The 14,136-nt window shown below is 42.6% G+C and overlaps 3 protein-coding genes and 1 pseudogene across 3 annotated transcripts; 1 reads left to right on the top strand and 3 right to left on the bottom strand.

Moving 5' to 3' along the window:
* Window positions 1-1,304: 1,304 nt before the first annotated feature.
* LOC121810375 lies at window positions 1,305-2,549 on the bottom strand (annotated as a pseudogene).
* On the top strand, window positions 2,158-4,785 carry LOC121741803. Its single transcript, XM_042134722.1, has 3 exons — window positions 2,158-3,319; window positions 3,483-3,835; window positions 3,962-4,785. Exons 1-3 carry the CDS (start codon window positions 3,265-3,267, stop codon window positions 4,568-4,570), a joined length of 1,017 nt encoding a protein of 338 aa, XP_041990656.1. The 5' UTR covers window positions 2,158-3,264; the 3' UTR covers window positions 4,571-4,785.
* Window positions 4,786-4,808: 23 nt separating this feature from the next.
* Window positions 4,809-8,716, bottom strand: LOC121741804. Its single transcript, XM_042134723.1, has 3 exons — window positions 8,426-8,716; window positions 5,426-5,785; window positions 4,809-5,355 (listed from the first exon to the last, which is right to left on the bottom strand). The coding sequence occupies exons 2-3, from the start codon at window positions 5,759-5,761 to the stop codon at window positions 4,987-4,989; spliced, it is 705 nt and encodes a 234-aa protein (XP_041990657.1). The 5' UTR covers window positions 5,762-5,785; window positions 8,426-8,716; the 3' UTR covers window positions 4,809-4,986.
* LOC121741802 lies at window positions 6,279-9,007 on the bottom strand. Its single transcript, XM_042134721.1, has 4 exons — window positions 8,726-9,007; window positions 7,380-7,904; window positions 7,054-7,279; window positions 6,279-6,938 (listed from the first exon to the last, which is right to left on the bottom strand). Exons 2-4 carry the CDS (start codon window positions 7,902-7,904, stop codon window positions 6,529-6,531), a joined length of 1,161 nt encoding a protein of 386 aa, XP_041990655.1. The 5' UTR covers window positions 8,726-9,007; the 3' UTR covers window positions 6,279-6,528.
* Window positions 9,008-14,136: the final 5,129 nt, after the last annotated feature.

Raw genomic sequence — 14,136 nt, 5'->3', positions numbered from 1 at the left:
CTATATCACTAATGAAGCATTAGTGACGAGTTAGTGACAGATCAGTTTCTCCCAGTTAGTGACGGATTTGTGACTCAGTAATTAAAAACCGTCAAATATTTAACGGAACCGTCCAAAAATGGACCAAATGTGATCCGATTTCAATGTGATGGACCAAATAATTCAAAAGATAATGTATTGGACCAAAATAAAAAATGCAATATGTTAAGGACCATTTTAAGACTTTAGTCTACTTTTAAACTTATAAATAATACTAATATTTCTGACCAACAAGGAAAACACCACTCATGCCGCAGCCACAATCCGAGAGCACTAATCATTGGGATGTACACATTTATTGAATACAATAATGTATCTAGAGTTCAATATAATCGATAGCCCGGCGGGGCGGAATTTAAATATTAAATATTAATAAATTTAATATTTAATATTATATTAATATTTAAGTAGCACTAACTTCGTTAATAAAATATAAACATGTATTATACCTTGCAAATATGTATTATTCATTTTAAAATATAAAATTATTATAATTATTACGTACATTCAAAATCATTGTAAATATTATATACAAAAGTGATATAAGTAAAGTAGTAAATATTTAGATTTCAAAAATATTTAAAACGTTTATTTTGTTACATAGAGAATAAGATGCATGGATCACAATTTATAAGTACTTTAGGACCAAAAAACTTTAACACAAGATTAAAAATGGTTTTAATTAAAGAATAAATATAACAGCATAATATATGCACATTAGTAAAAGTTTAGATTTCATAAAGTATTTAAAGGTATTATTTTGATAATAAGAAGAAATATGAATTGGTAAAATAAAAAAAGTAAAGAATGGTATAACATATGTTGTTGTTATTGATGATTGAACCCTAGCCTCTAGGTTAAAAACTCAACAATCAAACCATTGGATACATTTTATATGACGTTTGTTGAAAGCAAATAGAGTTCTACACTCCACGGAGGGGGCGGATATGCTATTTTTGACTCGATTCAAGGGAAAGTTTAAGCTCTTCGAACAGCCGGGACCCCCCCCCCCCCCAAAGATCCGCCACTTGCATATTGTTGAAAGCAAATTGTTTGTACATGTGGTTAAACACTATGAGCATCATGAAGGTTGTCGCAATGGTGTCCAAATAAACCACAACAATCATCTAAATGAAATAATTTGTCATGTCACGTGTGCTCTAAAACAAGAGTTTTTTTTCGGACTTTTATAAATCTTTTAGAGTTCTAGTATAAAATAAAATATGACTCCCAAGACTCCAATAACTCAATAAAGAGCTAGAAAATTAGTTATAACGGAATTTTATTACTTTATTCTTGATCACATTAACAAAGTAAATTTTACCTACACATTATTTAAATCACTACTAATCAATAATTGTACACAAAAACACAAACTCAAGTGGAGTATAAAATTAATAATTTTATGAACTCAAGGTGCAAACTTGGACTTAATCTTGTCGACCTGAAACGCCTTGGTGAGCACATTATCCGGCACCGGCGGCGAAGCAGCAAACAATGTCTCAGCGATGGACTGCGTCCCCGGGAGCTGGCTGTTGAAGGCGGCGGGGAGTCACCACTGTTCTTTTGGAAGTGGACTAGGCCTTTAGGGAAAACGAAGATGTCCCCTTCCTTGATGGACTTGGAGATGAGGACGTTGGCGGTGGTGATGAAGCCGACGTCGAGTTCGCCTTTGAGCACCAACACGACCTCGGTGGCGCGTGGGTGCTTGTGGGGCGGGTTGAGGCCGCCCGGGGCGTAGTCGACGCTGGCCAGGGAGACGCCGAGTGTGTTGACGGCTGACCCGGTGGAGGTGTTGGTGGCGCCGGGTTTAGCTAAGCCACCGGAGAAGAAGTCCTCCGCCGTCACGTTTGACTTGCACGAATATCCGTTTAGCTTCAATTCTGTTTACCAATATCCGTCATTGTAGACTATATTTATTTATCCATAAATATTAAGTGCATGATGGAAATTGAACTCATTTCTGTTTAAATTATTCAAATTGATTGGTGATAAGGCAGGCATAAATTTCTTATCAGAAAAGTACTTCAAAATTAAGAGTTTTATGGATATTTTAGTAATTAATGAATATTTAGTGAGGGAATTAATAAGTTGAAGGGTTCTTGAGATAAGAGTAGAGCAAATAATTTGAGTTGTTATCGGGTCAAATTGATATTGATTCAATCCACGGTTAAGGTGACACTACAAATCTAACATAACAACTACTACAAGAGACGATTCATCAAGCGTGTTAAAAATGAGATATGACTCCACAAAGGAGTTGTGATGGTCATGGCAATGAGGACAATGAATTGAACGGAGGCGACATATTAAAAATGAAGAAATAATTTGAACACTAATAAAATAATTAAAATAATAATACTTCTTAATGGATTATAAAAGGACACAAGAACCCAATGATTCCGTGCGTTTTCAATAGCAGCATTGACGTAGATAAATGTTAGTACTACTGTTAGAGTGTCCACTATGAGGCGGACACCCTCAATAGTCTCATCCCAGTTTTTGTCCATAGCCCCAGTTTTGTTGTTCATAGCCCCAAAATTTTATTTCCGCCACTATAGTGGACACCTCCAATAGCCCCCAAATTTTATAATCAATTTTAATTTATAATGTTTCAAGCAATTATGAATAAATTTATCGGGCTATACGTAAATAGAAGAAGACGACTATACGTGAAGAAATTAAAATTAAAATTAAAATTAAACACTAAATTAAAAAAAAAAATCGTCCACCGGCGCGGCGGACAGGTCCGCCACTATAGGCGCCGCGCCTATCGCCGCGTCCGCCCCGGAGGAGGCGCGTCCTCGCCCCGGAGTCGCCTGAAGCCCGTCCGCCGCCTACCGCCCCCATTTCGGTGTCTGCCCAATGCCACTATAAGCCGCCCCGCTTCCGCCCCAAACCGATGCTATAGCCGCGGCTATCCATAGTGAATACCCTTAGGGCTTGTTCTGTTTGTCCAATAGGATTTAGGGTAGATAAGGAGAGGCCAGATAAATATGACACAAATTAGAAGTTGGGTTATTCATTTCAGCTGTTTGGTTTGCACTATATAAAGCACAAGTGATATATATCGTGTGTTTGGTTTGCTGTAAATCAAATACCACAATACCCAAACCTAAATTGGAGAATATATATTACAACTCTCTTCCGCCGCTCTTCCATTTCAGTGTTCCAGAATCGCCTCGCAAATTCCGCAGAAGCTATTTTCACTTTGTCCAGTTGAAGATGTCTGACTACATGCGTTCAAGGTTCACTTCCCCTGATGTGCCGAGTTCGCAAGGTACATATAGCTATCTCAGAATTGAATAAAAGAGAGTTTATTTTCGTATGGTTCAACATCATTTCGTTTGGTAATTTATTTGAAAGCACCAGTGAATTCGCATTTCGTTCTTAGATCTTGCAGTGCTTTACAGTTTTAATTGGGTGATTTTGTTGTGGTTCAGTGAATTCCCGCCTTGGACGGTCAAGGAGAGGCAACGGTGACCGAACCCGCCGAACCTGGTCATACCGTGAGGAGGAGATTCTTGTGGTTGCGCTGAAGGACCTTGTTGTCACCGGATGGAAAGCCGATAATGGATTTCGGACAGGCTACCTTGGCAGACTCGAGGAAGCCCTGAAGAAGCATTACCCCAACACTGACATCAAAGCAACTCCTCATATTAACTCGAAGCTCACTTCCTGGAAAAGATGCTACAATTCTTTGCGTGGCATCTTAAGTCGTAGCGGTGTGGGGTTCAACCTCCACGACGACTACAAGATAGATTGCGACGACGATCAGTGGTCGCAAATTGTCAAGGTACCAAATCTCGTTCTAATGGATATCATCATGTTTTCAAGTTAGTTTTAAAAATAATACTCAATATGTTTGCTTCACATTGGCAATTCTGATGGTGTGTGTTATGTTACGAATTCGTATGTACAGCAAGACCCTCATGCTCGCTACATGAGGGATAAGAGCTGGCCATTCTGGGACCATTGGCAGGTCATCTTTGGTAAGGATAGGGCTGCTGGGGGATCAGCTACTGGTTTGATGGATGCGGTCAATGGGCTTTACACTCAGGACACCGGCTCAGGCTCAAGCGATGGAGGTGAGGTTGGCAACTCTGTTGGCTCTACTGATGTGCCCACTTCTCATCCACTGAGTCAGACCAGCACTCCTCCCGATGCTCCGGTTGAAAGCTCAGGCAACACTAACCGTGAGAAAGCTGCTCGGCCTGCGGGTGGGAAAAAGAGAAAGGCTGACCATTCTATAGATGGTCTCATTGAACTGCTGGGGAAAATCAATGACGCCACCAACGTGAGGTTGGATTCTTTATCCCTCCGCATTGGTTATGAGTTCGATCTGAGCAAAGCACGGAAGGAAGTATTTGCTGAACTAGGTCGCTTGCCTGGACTGACAAGGGAGCAAAAGTTTGATGCAGGGGAGATTATTCTGGAGAAGGTGGAAAGGTTGGATTTCTTTCTTGGGATGCCGGATGATGACCGTATCGCGTTCGTGCTTCGTGTGCTTGCGAAATATGGTTCGGGATAGATGGGGGAATCTACAACGGGTGAAGGGGTGGCGTAGGTCGATGGCTTGCCTGATATAATTTATAAAGCCTATTTTCTGTCTGAAACTTTTTTTTTGGAAGCCCCTCTTCAACATTGGCTTGTTGCAATTGTCTGTAGATTATATTATTATCTATCATCTTTTGTAGGAAGGATTATGTTGCCTTAATCAGTAAACGATTTCCTAGTATTCCTTAATCAGCTGCATTTGAAGGAAAACCTTAATCAGCAAATATTGATCTCATTGATTGAATTTCCACATAGATATTCCAGCAAAACGTACACGAGATAGATCACATACACAACCTAGCTTAATAGAGTAGAAGGAAGACAAATACAACATAAAACGTCAATACTTGTGGGTGTTCGAAGAGCCACATGAACTTCCATGTGGCGAACCTAAATTGCTTGGAGGAAATTTCTTCGGCTTTGGGGGTATTTCTTCCCGATACGCGGGTCCATATCCTCGTTATTGGACTGACTACCCACATTCGTGAACCCGTCTCCAAACAAATTGCGTTTCATCTTTGGCACTTTGGGCATGGGAGGAGAAGAGACGGACACGCTTAGCTCCACGGTCGGCGCCATTCCAACTCCATCTAATGGCTTAAACATCAGATTGAGATCCTCTACGGGCACGGTAGTGTCAGAAATATTGAATATCAGTGGTGCACTCTCCTGCTTAATATCTTGCGGTCCGAACAGCAACCTCAATCTTGGAAATTCGGGGTCCCCACAATAGTAATAAGCTGCAGCCAATTTATTTTCCTACAAGAACAACGGAGCCATGGAGTTACAATGAACAAGCTGACATAAAACAAACATTGTATCCACCTACCTTCAAAATGGGTTTCCATACTTGCTCCGGTGCCATGACCACGTTGGTGTTAGCATTCCAATACACACCGTTGGTTTTGACTACCTTGTCGAAAAGTATGTGTCTCTCTTCAAGGTTCTGAAATCTCTCGTACAATTGTGGCCATGTGAATGGCACCCCCACTTCTTTGGTGAGCACCTCCGCCACTTCTTCGAGGATGGGTATGGGGATCACGGAACCGCTCCACTTGTTCATTTCTTTGGTTTTGATTATCAAGGATAGCAGCAGTGAATCTACCTCAGCTGTCCAGCTTGATTTGTAAAAGAAAAAGCCTTGTTGAGGGATTTTTGTTCCCATTTCAAGTGAAGGAATGAAAGAAGCCAAAGTTGCTGGGTCCAAGCTTCAATTGAAGGGTCAGCTAAATATGAGTTATTTCATCACCATCCCAAGCAATTGTATGCCCGTGAATGACTAGACAAATCAGACTCGTGAGGGGCATATCTGCCATCGCAGCCTTGTTTAGAGTAGATTCCTGCATGATAATAGGAGATTCCTGCATGATTTTACAGCTCATTGTTGCTACTGTGTTGTCTTTCATATAGTGATGGGTGGAGCAGATTTATTTTGTTTGGAAAATGCTTTGTCAAATCAGCTCACGGGTAAGATGTAGCCTCCACAAAGCTATATTGAAGAGCTTATGTTGTACAAGCCCCCAAAGTATCACTCTTCGGAACCAAACTGTATTCTCTAATCACATCATGTATGCAATGGCATCAGCATCAGCTCCTCCGCCACTGCTGCCGGAGTAAGTAATTTATTGTTGTCGATTATCGAACATTTTTATTTTGCATATAACCACTAACTTTCCGGTTCCTAGGCACATTAAACCATCGTTTTGTCGGACATTGACTACACGGTCATGCTTGTACCGCATGGTAAGTTGGAAAATTCATATGTATTTTACATGCGAGGCTTGCTTTCCAAACTAACAACGACACATACTTTTTTGACATGAAGGTTATTCCTTATGAATGGATGTGCGAGCATGGAGGTAGCTTACCTAATCTCTGCAGACTCCAAATGCTCAATGGCCTTGAATGGGTGGTGGGCGTAACAAGGGATGATCAAGATGACGTTGCCTCAACGTAGTCAACGTATTCAATGTCCCTATGATCTCCCTCGGCCTCAGCCCCTTGGCTCTCAGGCATGCAGTCCAAAAGGTCATCGAGTGGATCAATTGGCATCTCAGACCGAACGTAGTTATGGAGAAGGAAGCATGCTATAATTAAATTTATTTGAACTTTGAGGGGATAGAAGGAGGCACTGCGCAAAATACCCCACCGCATCTTCAGTACCGCGAATGCTCTCTCAATTACATTCCTAGCTTTGGTATGACGCATGTTGAAGAGCTCTACAGCATTTTGTGGAATTTGCGCATCAGGACCCCAATCTTGGAGGTGATACCTCACCCCCTTGTAAGGGGTTAGAAAACCTTCACTGTTCGCATATCCATTATCACACAAATAATAATTACCTAGACCAGACAAAACTCAACATCAGTTTAGTAAAAACTAACCAAATATAAATTTTCCATTTGAATTGATATATGTTGCTGAATATTGTAACTTATTCAAAGCTAGTCAATTTACCTATTGGGACTCGCAACCCATGAGGACGAGTTACGGCATCGCGAAGCACTCGAGCATCGCCAGCTGATCCCTCCCAGCCGGGTAATATGTATGTGAAACGCATGTGCCTGTCGCAAGCGGCCAAAGTGTTGGTTGTTATCTGACCCTTCCTATTCCTAAACCGTGGTTTGTCCTCGTTTGGTACTAAAACGTCAATGTAGGTGCCATCAAGAGCACCAAGACACCCCTGTATGCACAAGAAGTAGCCACACACTCACGTAGTGAAATGCTGAATATATAGTTTATTCCAAAAAGAATAGTCTTCGCTACTAAAATATAAAACATACCTGAAAACATTTCCATCGCCAATCTACACAATCTTCGCGAATAGGCTCGGGTTTGACCAAGAACAAGGAATGCAACTTTAATACTGCTGCAAGGACCTCATGAACGTAGAATGAAACTGTGTTCCCTGATCGCCAATGATCAAATCGAACAACACGGTTTTTCTTGTGATGTGCTATGACACCTAGAAAAATGGCGACTTGCTCTTCTATCCCTACGAACCGCCGGACGCGTAACATTCCCAACTCTGTAAACAATGAACACAACCTTCCAAACGTATTCCGGTCCATCCTACAATTAACTAAACAATCTGTGTCAGTTACCCCAACGAGTCTGTTTAAACGTTGAATCTGCATCGGTACTCGATTCAGAATGTCGTAAGCCAACGCAAATTCAGCTCGCCTCCTTTTCTTCGAAACTTTGCTAAAAATCATGTGCAGTATACAAATTCGCGCCACGGTTTGAGTCCAAATTATGTCCTCAATTATTTGCCTCACATAAGCATTTTGCTTCTTATGTTCCCTCATCTGTGCATAGATATACAAATAAGTTTCAATTCCAACTAATCTTTCATCATTCAAATAAAGGAAGCTTAAACTATTCAACTACCCTTTCATTATTCAAATAATAACCACAAAGCTGTGAATTCTCTACATCACAATTAGCACGATGCAACATCAATATTAATTTTTTTCACACAACAAGTTGCTGAAATACTGGTATATTTCTCACACTATATTTTGAATCGATTGGATTCAACATTACAAATTCAAAGTAAGCAATTGGATGAGAAAAAATTAAACTATGCACCATTGCAGTGGAAAACTTCAAAATCCCATTTTTCTCACTGAGTTCAACCAAAATTCAGCATCTTTAATTCTTTATCATTAAACCAGACATCTTAATTAACATCTATTACGCGGTTTCATTTGCATTCAAAAACCCCAAATCACACGTCGAGACGCACAAAACGAATCAGCCACGTAATTCTACAATCCATATAACCTATAACACCGGATTGCATTCGAAAACGGCCAAATGAATTAATAAATTCGTTTGCTACATTAACTGAAAGGCAGATTCCCCACAATACGATCTAGGGTTTTTTAGCCTCCAAAAAAATTCAAATTCAAATGAATTAATCAATTCAATTGTAAACTTGGGTTGGATTCAAAATTACAAATTCAAATTATTCAATTAGAAAGGGAGATTCCATGGGTTTTGTAGATTTCGAAAAAAAAATAGGGAATGAACCGGTAGGAGGATTAATTCAAAATTACAAATTCGAATTGGGTTTGTAGCCTTCGAAAAAATTAATCAATGCAAACAAAACAAAGAACAGACTCACCTGAAATCTCTCGTTGCGGTGAGTGTCGCTTCTCTTCTGCACAGATTTGTTCAAAGGGCTTGTGTTGGTTTGGGAATGTTATGCTACGATTCCCCCAATTTTCTATGCATGTTCAAAGCAAATGTTATTGGTTTACCTCAAACCCTGATTAGAGCCTAATATGTATCGTAGGGCCAGACCCCGATACACTAACGCCATTATATGGCCAAAAAGAAACGGGCCAAAGCCCATTTGTAGGGCTGTGCATTTATGGTGTATGTCAAATAGAACACATGATAGGCACAGATACATAATTTAAATGACCTCTATATGACAAACAGAACAAGCCCTTAGAGTAGAGATAAAATAAGAAATTATGGAGAATTGAAGTAGTGGTCATGTCATGTACAATCATAAAATAGTTTAAAATGGATAAGTAGCAGAAGTGAGATCAGCAACACAAATATCTTGAAGCAAGTCTGGATCGCCAAATACTCTGCTGCAAAGCATCACAACCAGCCACAGCTGCCATCATTCTATACATAACCGCACCAGCCATGCTTGCATTTTGCAAACTAAAAAGAAAACTGTGTGTGTGTGTGTTTGTGAGAGAGAGAGTGAAAAACTATTGAACAAAATGAGCATTTAAAAAAAACAAAACACCGTATTGCCAAAGTAAGGCACTCGAATGTTTATATTTCATTTTCACATCTTTGAATATATATTGAAATGTCATAATATTAAGTTCAATCAAAACCTAAATGTTGGGAGTTGGTATATATATCTAAATTCTAATCACAAATTGATGGAGTACGTACTAAACAAGCCAACAGCAGTAAAGCCCAAGAAGAGTATCAGTTCGGCATGACTAAAGAGTTCAGTTCGGCACAACCAAAGAGTTCGGCCCCAGCCTACAGCTCGGTAAAAGCCAACCAATCAAACTCTGCTCTCAGGTCGGCATCAAGCTCTACTCTCAGATCGGCAAAAGCTGCTCGGCAATAATTCAGCAGTTCGGTCTCAGTATTCGACCGAACTGGGAGATAGTGGACTCATGCAGAACCTCCACGACCTCCACTACACCCACGATCTATTAGTGGTGTCAAGCAGTCATTAACTCATGCAGGATAGTGGACCCATGCAAGATCGCCACGATCTCCACGACATCCACTACCTAGTAAATAGCTGCATGCCACGATCTTGGTCCTTTGTATAAATAGAACCTAGATCAGATAGATAGGGTTACATTCTCTCGATCTCTAGAGATAGAATACAAATAGCAAGTCTGTATTGTAAGCTGTAGAAAACAGATCAAGCAATACAACTCTGCTCTTTTTCTTCCCCGTGGACGTAGATTTACCTCAGTAAATCGAACCACGTAAATTCTCTGTGTCGTGATCTGCGTTTTTCCTGCATTCACTAACATCAGAAATTCGCCGATTCATCACTGGCGCCGTCTGTGGGAACCAGAGAACCAAATTTGTGATAAGCGAATTTTTGACCCTTTTTCCACCCCAAAAAAAAATGCATACCAGATCACACACTACCCGTAATACCGTTCGTGAAAACCATGAGGAAGCTAGTCCAGCCCGCAGGTCCGGAAAAACAGCCTCGGGAGACATCTACTTCCAGTTTTCACGATGAAGAACAAGCCACTCCAGGAGTCATCGCACCGAGTCTTCCCAGCAGCCCGATTTAAATGAAGCTGTCAAGCTGTTCTTGCCGAGAAGCAGAGGAGTTCTTAACCTTCCTGCAGAAGAGCAAACAGCCGGAGAAGACAACGGCGGATTCTCCCTCCTCATCCAGACATGAAAGTCACTACCGCAGTAGTGACGTGTCTTCCAGAGAAAGAATCCTCAACCCCGACATGTTCCTGTTCCTCCTCGGTACCGGAACCACAGGAGAACTTCATCTCCTCCGTACCGAAGAGATGTCGGTTCGCCATGTACGGAGCATTAAAGACTCCGTTCTCAGACGACATCACCCGAACTCCTTGCCGCGGAACTACCGGACACCGTCAATGACTTATGACGGGCTAGAGGATCCTCATGACTTCTTGGGACGCTATCAATATAATATGGCGAACCAGGGTCTCAATGAGGTCCATATGTGCAAGCTGTTCCCCGAGCTGCTCATTGGGAACGCCAGAAGGTGGTTCGACAGCCTTCCTCAAGGCAGCATTAGATCCTACCGAGATCTAATGGATGCTTTCCACCGGAGGTTCTTTCAGAAAGCGGAAGCCCGGATCACTTCGGCTCAGCTGCTTCATTCGTCAAGGTCGCGACGAAAAAATCAGCGACTTTATGACAAGATTCCACAAGGAATGCCTGCAAGTAGACGATCTCAACGATCTGCTTATCATCTCGGCATTCCAAAATGGAATCCTGCCCGGAGCTCTCTACAGGAAGCTCGTGTGAGTGCGGTCCGCAGACAGCTCAGGAAATGTGGGACATTGCGGGACCAGTACTCCCGGGCCGATGAGGCAGACCGTCGCAAACGGTCGTTAGACAGCTCATCGTCCCGAGAAGACAGAAGGAAGCCCGATCATAGCGATCGGGGGCATCCTCGCCGGACTCCATTTGAAAGAATTCAAAAGGCCCCGGTGCAAGACAGATTGGGACCCCGTCTCAATCCCGAGAAAGCTGCCCGCTCAGTTCGTACCGCTGAACAAGTCAAGAGCGGAAATTTTCGAACTACATTCCGATATGTTCGAAAGACCAAAGCGGATGACGAAATCAGCCGCACGGCGACCTCAGGATCAATATTGCTCCCTTCCATCAAACCCACGGTCACGATACGAGAATGCCGAGAATTTGGCTGCAGGTATTGATGTTCTTGTGAAAACAGGAACGTTAAAAAAATATCAAGCAAGCAGCCGAAAAAGAACAAAAGGCAGAGAGGTGCGAACTGCAATCCTCAGGATCCGAAAAGGCATGAGGATCCCGAGGACGACGACGAGCCGCAATACGATGGAGTAATCCTGACTATTGATGCTCTCCCTGCCGGAAGACTAAGTCGTCCCTAAAAGCAGAACGCAGAGGTTCCAATCAAGAGGAGCAACACATAAAAGGCTGAAGAAGGACGAAGTGATTACATTTTCAGATGCCGATCCCGTCCCAGCCATCTCTCCTCACCAAGACGCTATTGTCATTCAAGCCGGAGTGGCAAACAAACTGATCCACAGAGTATTTGTGGATACAGGAGCGTCAGTCAGCATTCTTTTTAAAGAATGTTTCGATAAAATGGAAGTGGATCCAGCTCGGCTCAGTCCGGCTCCACTTCCTCTGAAAAGTTTCGCCCAGGAGGAACCCGCCCTGAAGGTATTATCAGCCTTCCGATCACGGTGGGAAAAGCGCCTACAAGTTCCAATACGATGATCGAGTCTTTGTGGTAAAAGCTCGGTCTCCGTACAACATCATCCTGGGAAGAGACTGGCTCAACGCAGTTCGGGCCGTTTGCTCTACTTATCACCTCACCATCAAGATCCCCACTAAAAGGGATAGCGGTCATCCGAGGTGATCAAAAGAGAGCAAAAGAATGTCTGCAGATTGCGCTTAAAAGTGCCGAGCAATCAGTTCGGCACCATCAAGCATAGCAATCACAGCAACCGGAGTCAGAGGCAAGCGAGATGACCGAAGTCACTTCAGAGCCGAACTCAATGACCGTTCAGTTATACGAAGATGATCCATCCAGAACGGTCAAGGTCGGCTTCGCAGGAACGCGCTCTACTCGGGAAAAGACCATTCAGCTCCTCAAGGAGTACAAAGATGTCTTTGCATGGTCTCCGTTGGACATGACCGGAGTGCCCCCCGAGGTAATCACTCATCGGTTAAATATTGATCTTCAATCCGGCCGGTAAAACAGAAGCAAAGACTCTTTGCGGCAGAAAGAAGCCAAGTCATCCATGACGAAGTCCGCCAATTACTAAAAGCGGATGTACTATTCGAGGTGAAATATCCTTCTTGGGTGGCCAATCCTGTGATGATCAAGAAAAAAAGGAGGAGGATGGCGGATGTGCATAGATTTTACCGATCTAAACAAGCACTGTCCAAAAGATTTGCTATCCCCTTCCGAATATAGATAAAAAAGTAGAAGCTTTGATCGGCTTCGAAATTTTCTGTTTTCTTGATTTATACAAAGGATATCACCAAGTATTGATGGATGAGAGTGACGCTCCGAAAACAGCTTTCATTACCGATTTCGGCATTTTCGCTTATAAACAGATGCCATTCGGTCTAAAGAATGCCGGAGCCACTTATCAAAGGATGGTAGACAAGCTTTTTCGGCACCTGATTGAAAGGAGGTCGAAGTGTATGTTTGACGATATAGTCGTCAAAAGCAAAAGCACTTCGGAGTACGAGCACAACCTCAAGTCCACTCTCAACGTGCTCAAGAAAAGCCAACCTCAAACTTAATCCCAAAAGTGTACCTTTTTGGTAGATTCGGGAAAGTTCTGGGTTGTTGGTTTCAAAGGACGGACTCAAGGCAAACCCTTCAAAAGTTCAAGTCGTTCAGAACATGGCAATGCCGAAGTCCATACATGACGTGCAAAGGCTAACCGGATGTCTAGCCGCACTGAATCGATTCCTTTCCCAAGCAGCCGAAAAGCAATTGCGTTCTTCAAGGTGTTGAAAAAGCCACCAAGTTCGAGTGGGAGCCGAGCAGAAAAAGGCCTTTGACGAGCTCAAAGTTATCTAGCCGAGCTTCCTATTCTCTCTGCTCCAACCGAAGCCGAAGTAATTTTCTTATACTTAGCGGCATCCGATCAAACCATTAGCGCGGTGCTTGTACGAGAAGAAGGCCTAAAGCAGTTTCCCATCTACTTTACAAGCCGAGCATTAAGAGGTCCAGAAACAAGGTATCAACCTCTGGAGAAAATTGCTCTGGCGTTAGTAAATGCAGCAAGGAGACTGCGGCCATACTTCTATGCTCACAAGGTATGTGTCTTAACCGATCTGCCTCTTCGGCAAGTTTTGACCAAGCCAGAAGCATCAGGCAGAATCGCCAAATGGGCCATAGAGCTGGGAGAACACTCGAATCGAGTACCTACCTCGAAAAGCCATCAAGGGACAAGCCTTGGCAGAATTTCTTGCAGAGGCCAAGTTCGATCAAGCAATCCCTGTCATTGCCGAACAGAAAAATTCTGCCAATGCCGAACTAGTACAGCCCTTGGAATCCGAAGTAGAGCCGCCAGACTGCTGGAGCGGATTCGTAGATGGAGCTTCAAACAAGATGGAAGTGGAGCTGGTATTTTACTCGTCGCTCCCGACGGACACGAGGTAACCTACTCACTTCGGTTCCTATTCCCCACTACTAATAATGAAGCCGAGTACGAAGCCCTCCTTGCCGGACTCCAGTTAGCGCAAAGTCTGCTCGTTAAATCTCTCAAAGTCCATTGTGATTCACAAGTCATAGTAAATCACATGTTGGTACAA

Source organism: Salvia splendens, chromosome 7 (genome assembly GCF_004379255.2).
Source record: "Salvia splendens isolate huo1 chromosome 7, SspV2, whole genome shotgun sequence".
Classification (NCBI taxonomy): domain Eukaryota; kingdom Viridiplantae; phylum Streptophyta; class Magnoliopsida; order Lamiales; family Lamiaceae; genus Salvia; species Salvia splendens.
The sequence above is the reverse complement of the archived record's forward strand: the minus strand, read 5'-3'. Positions and strand labels throughout refer to the sequence as shown.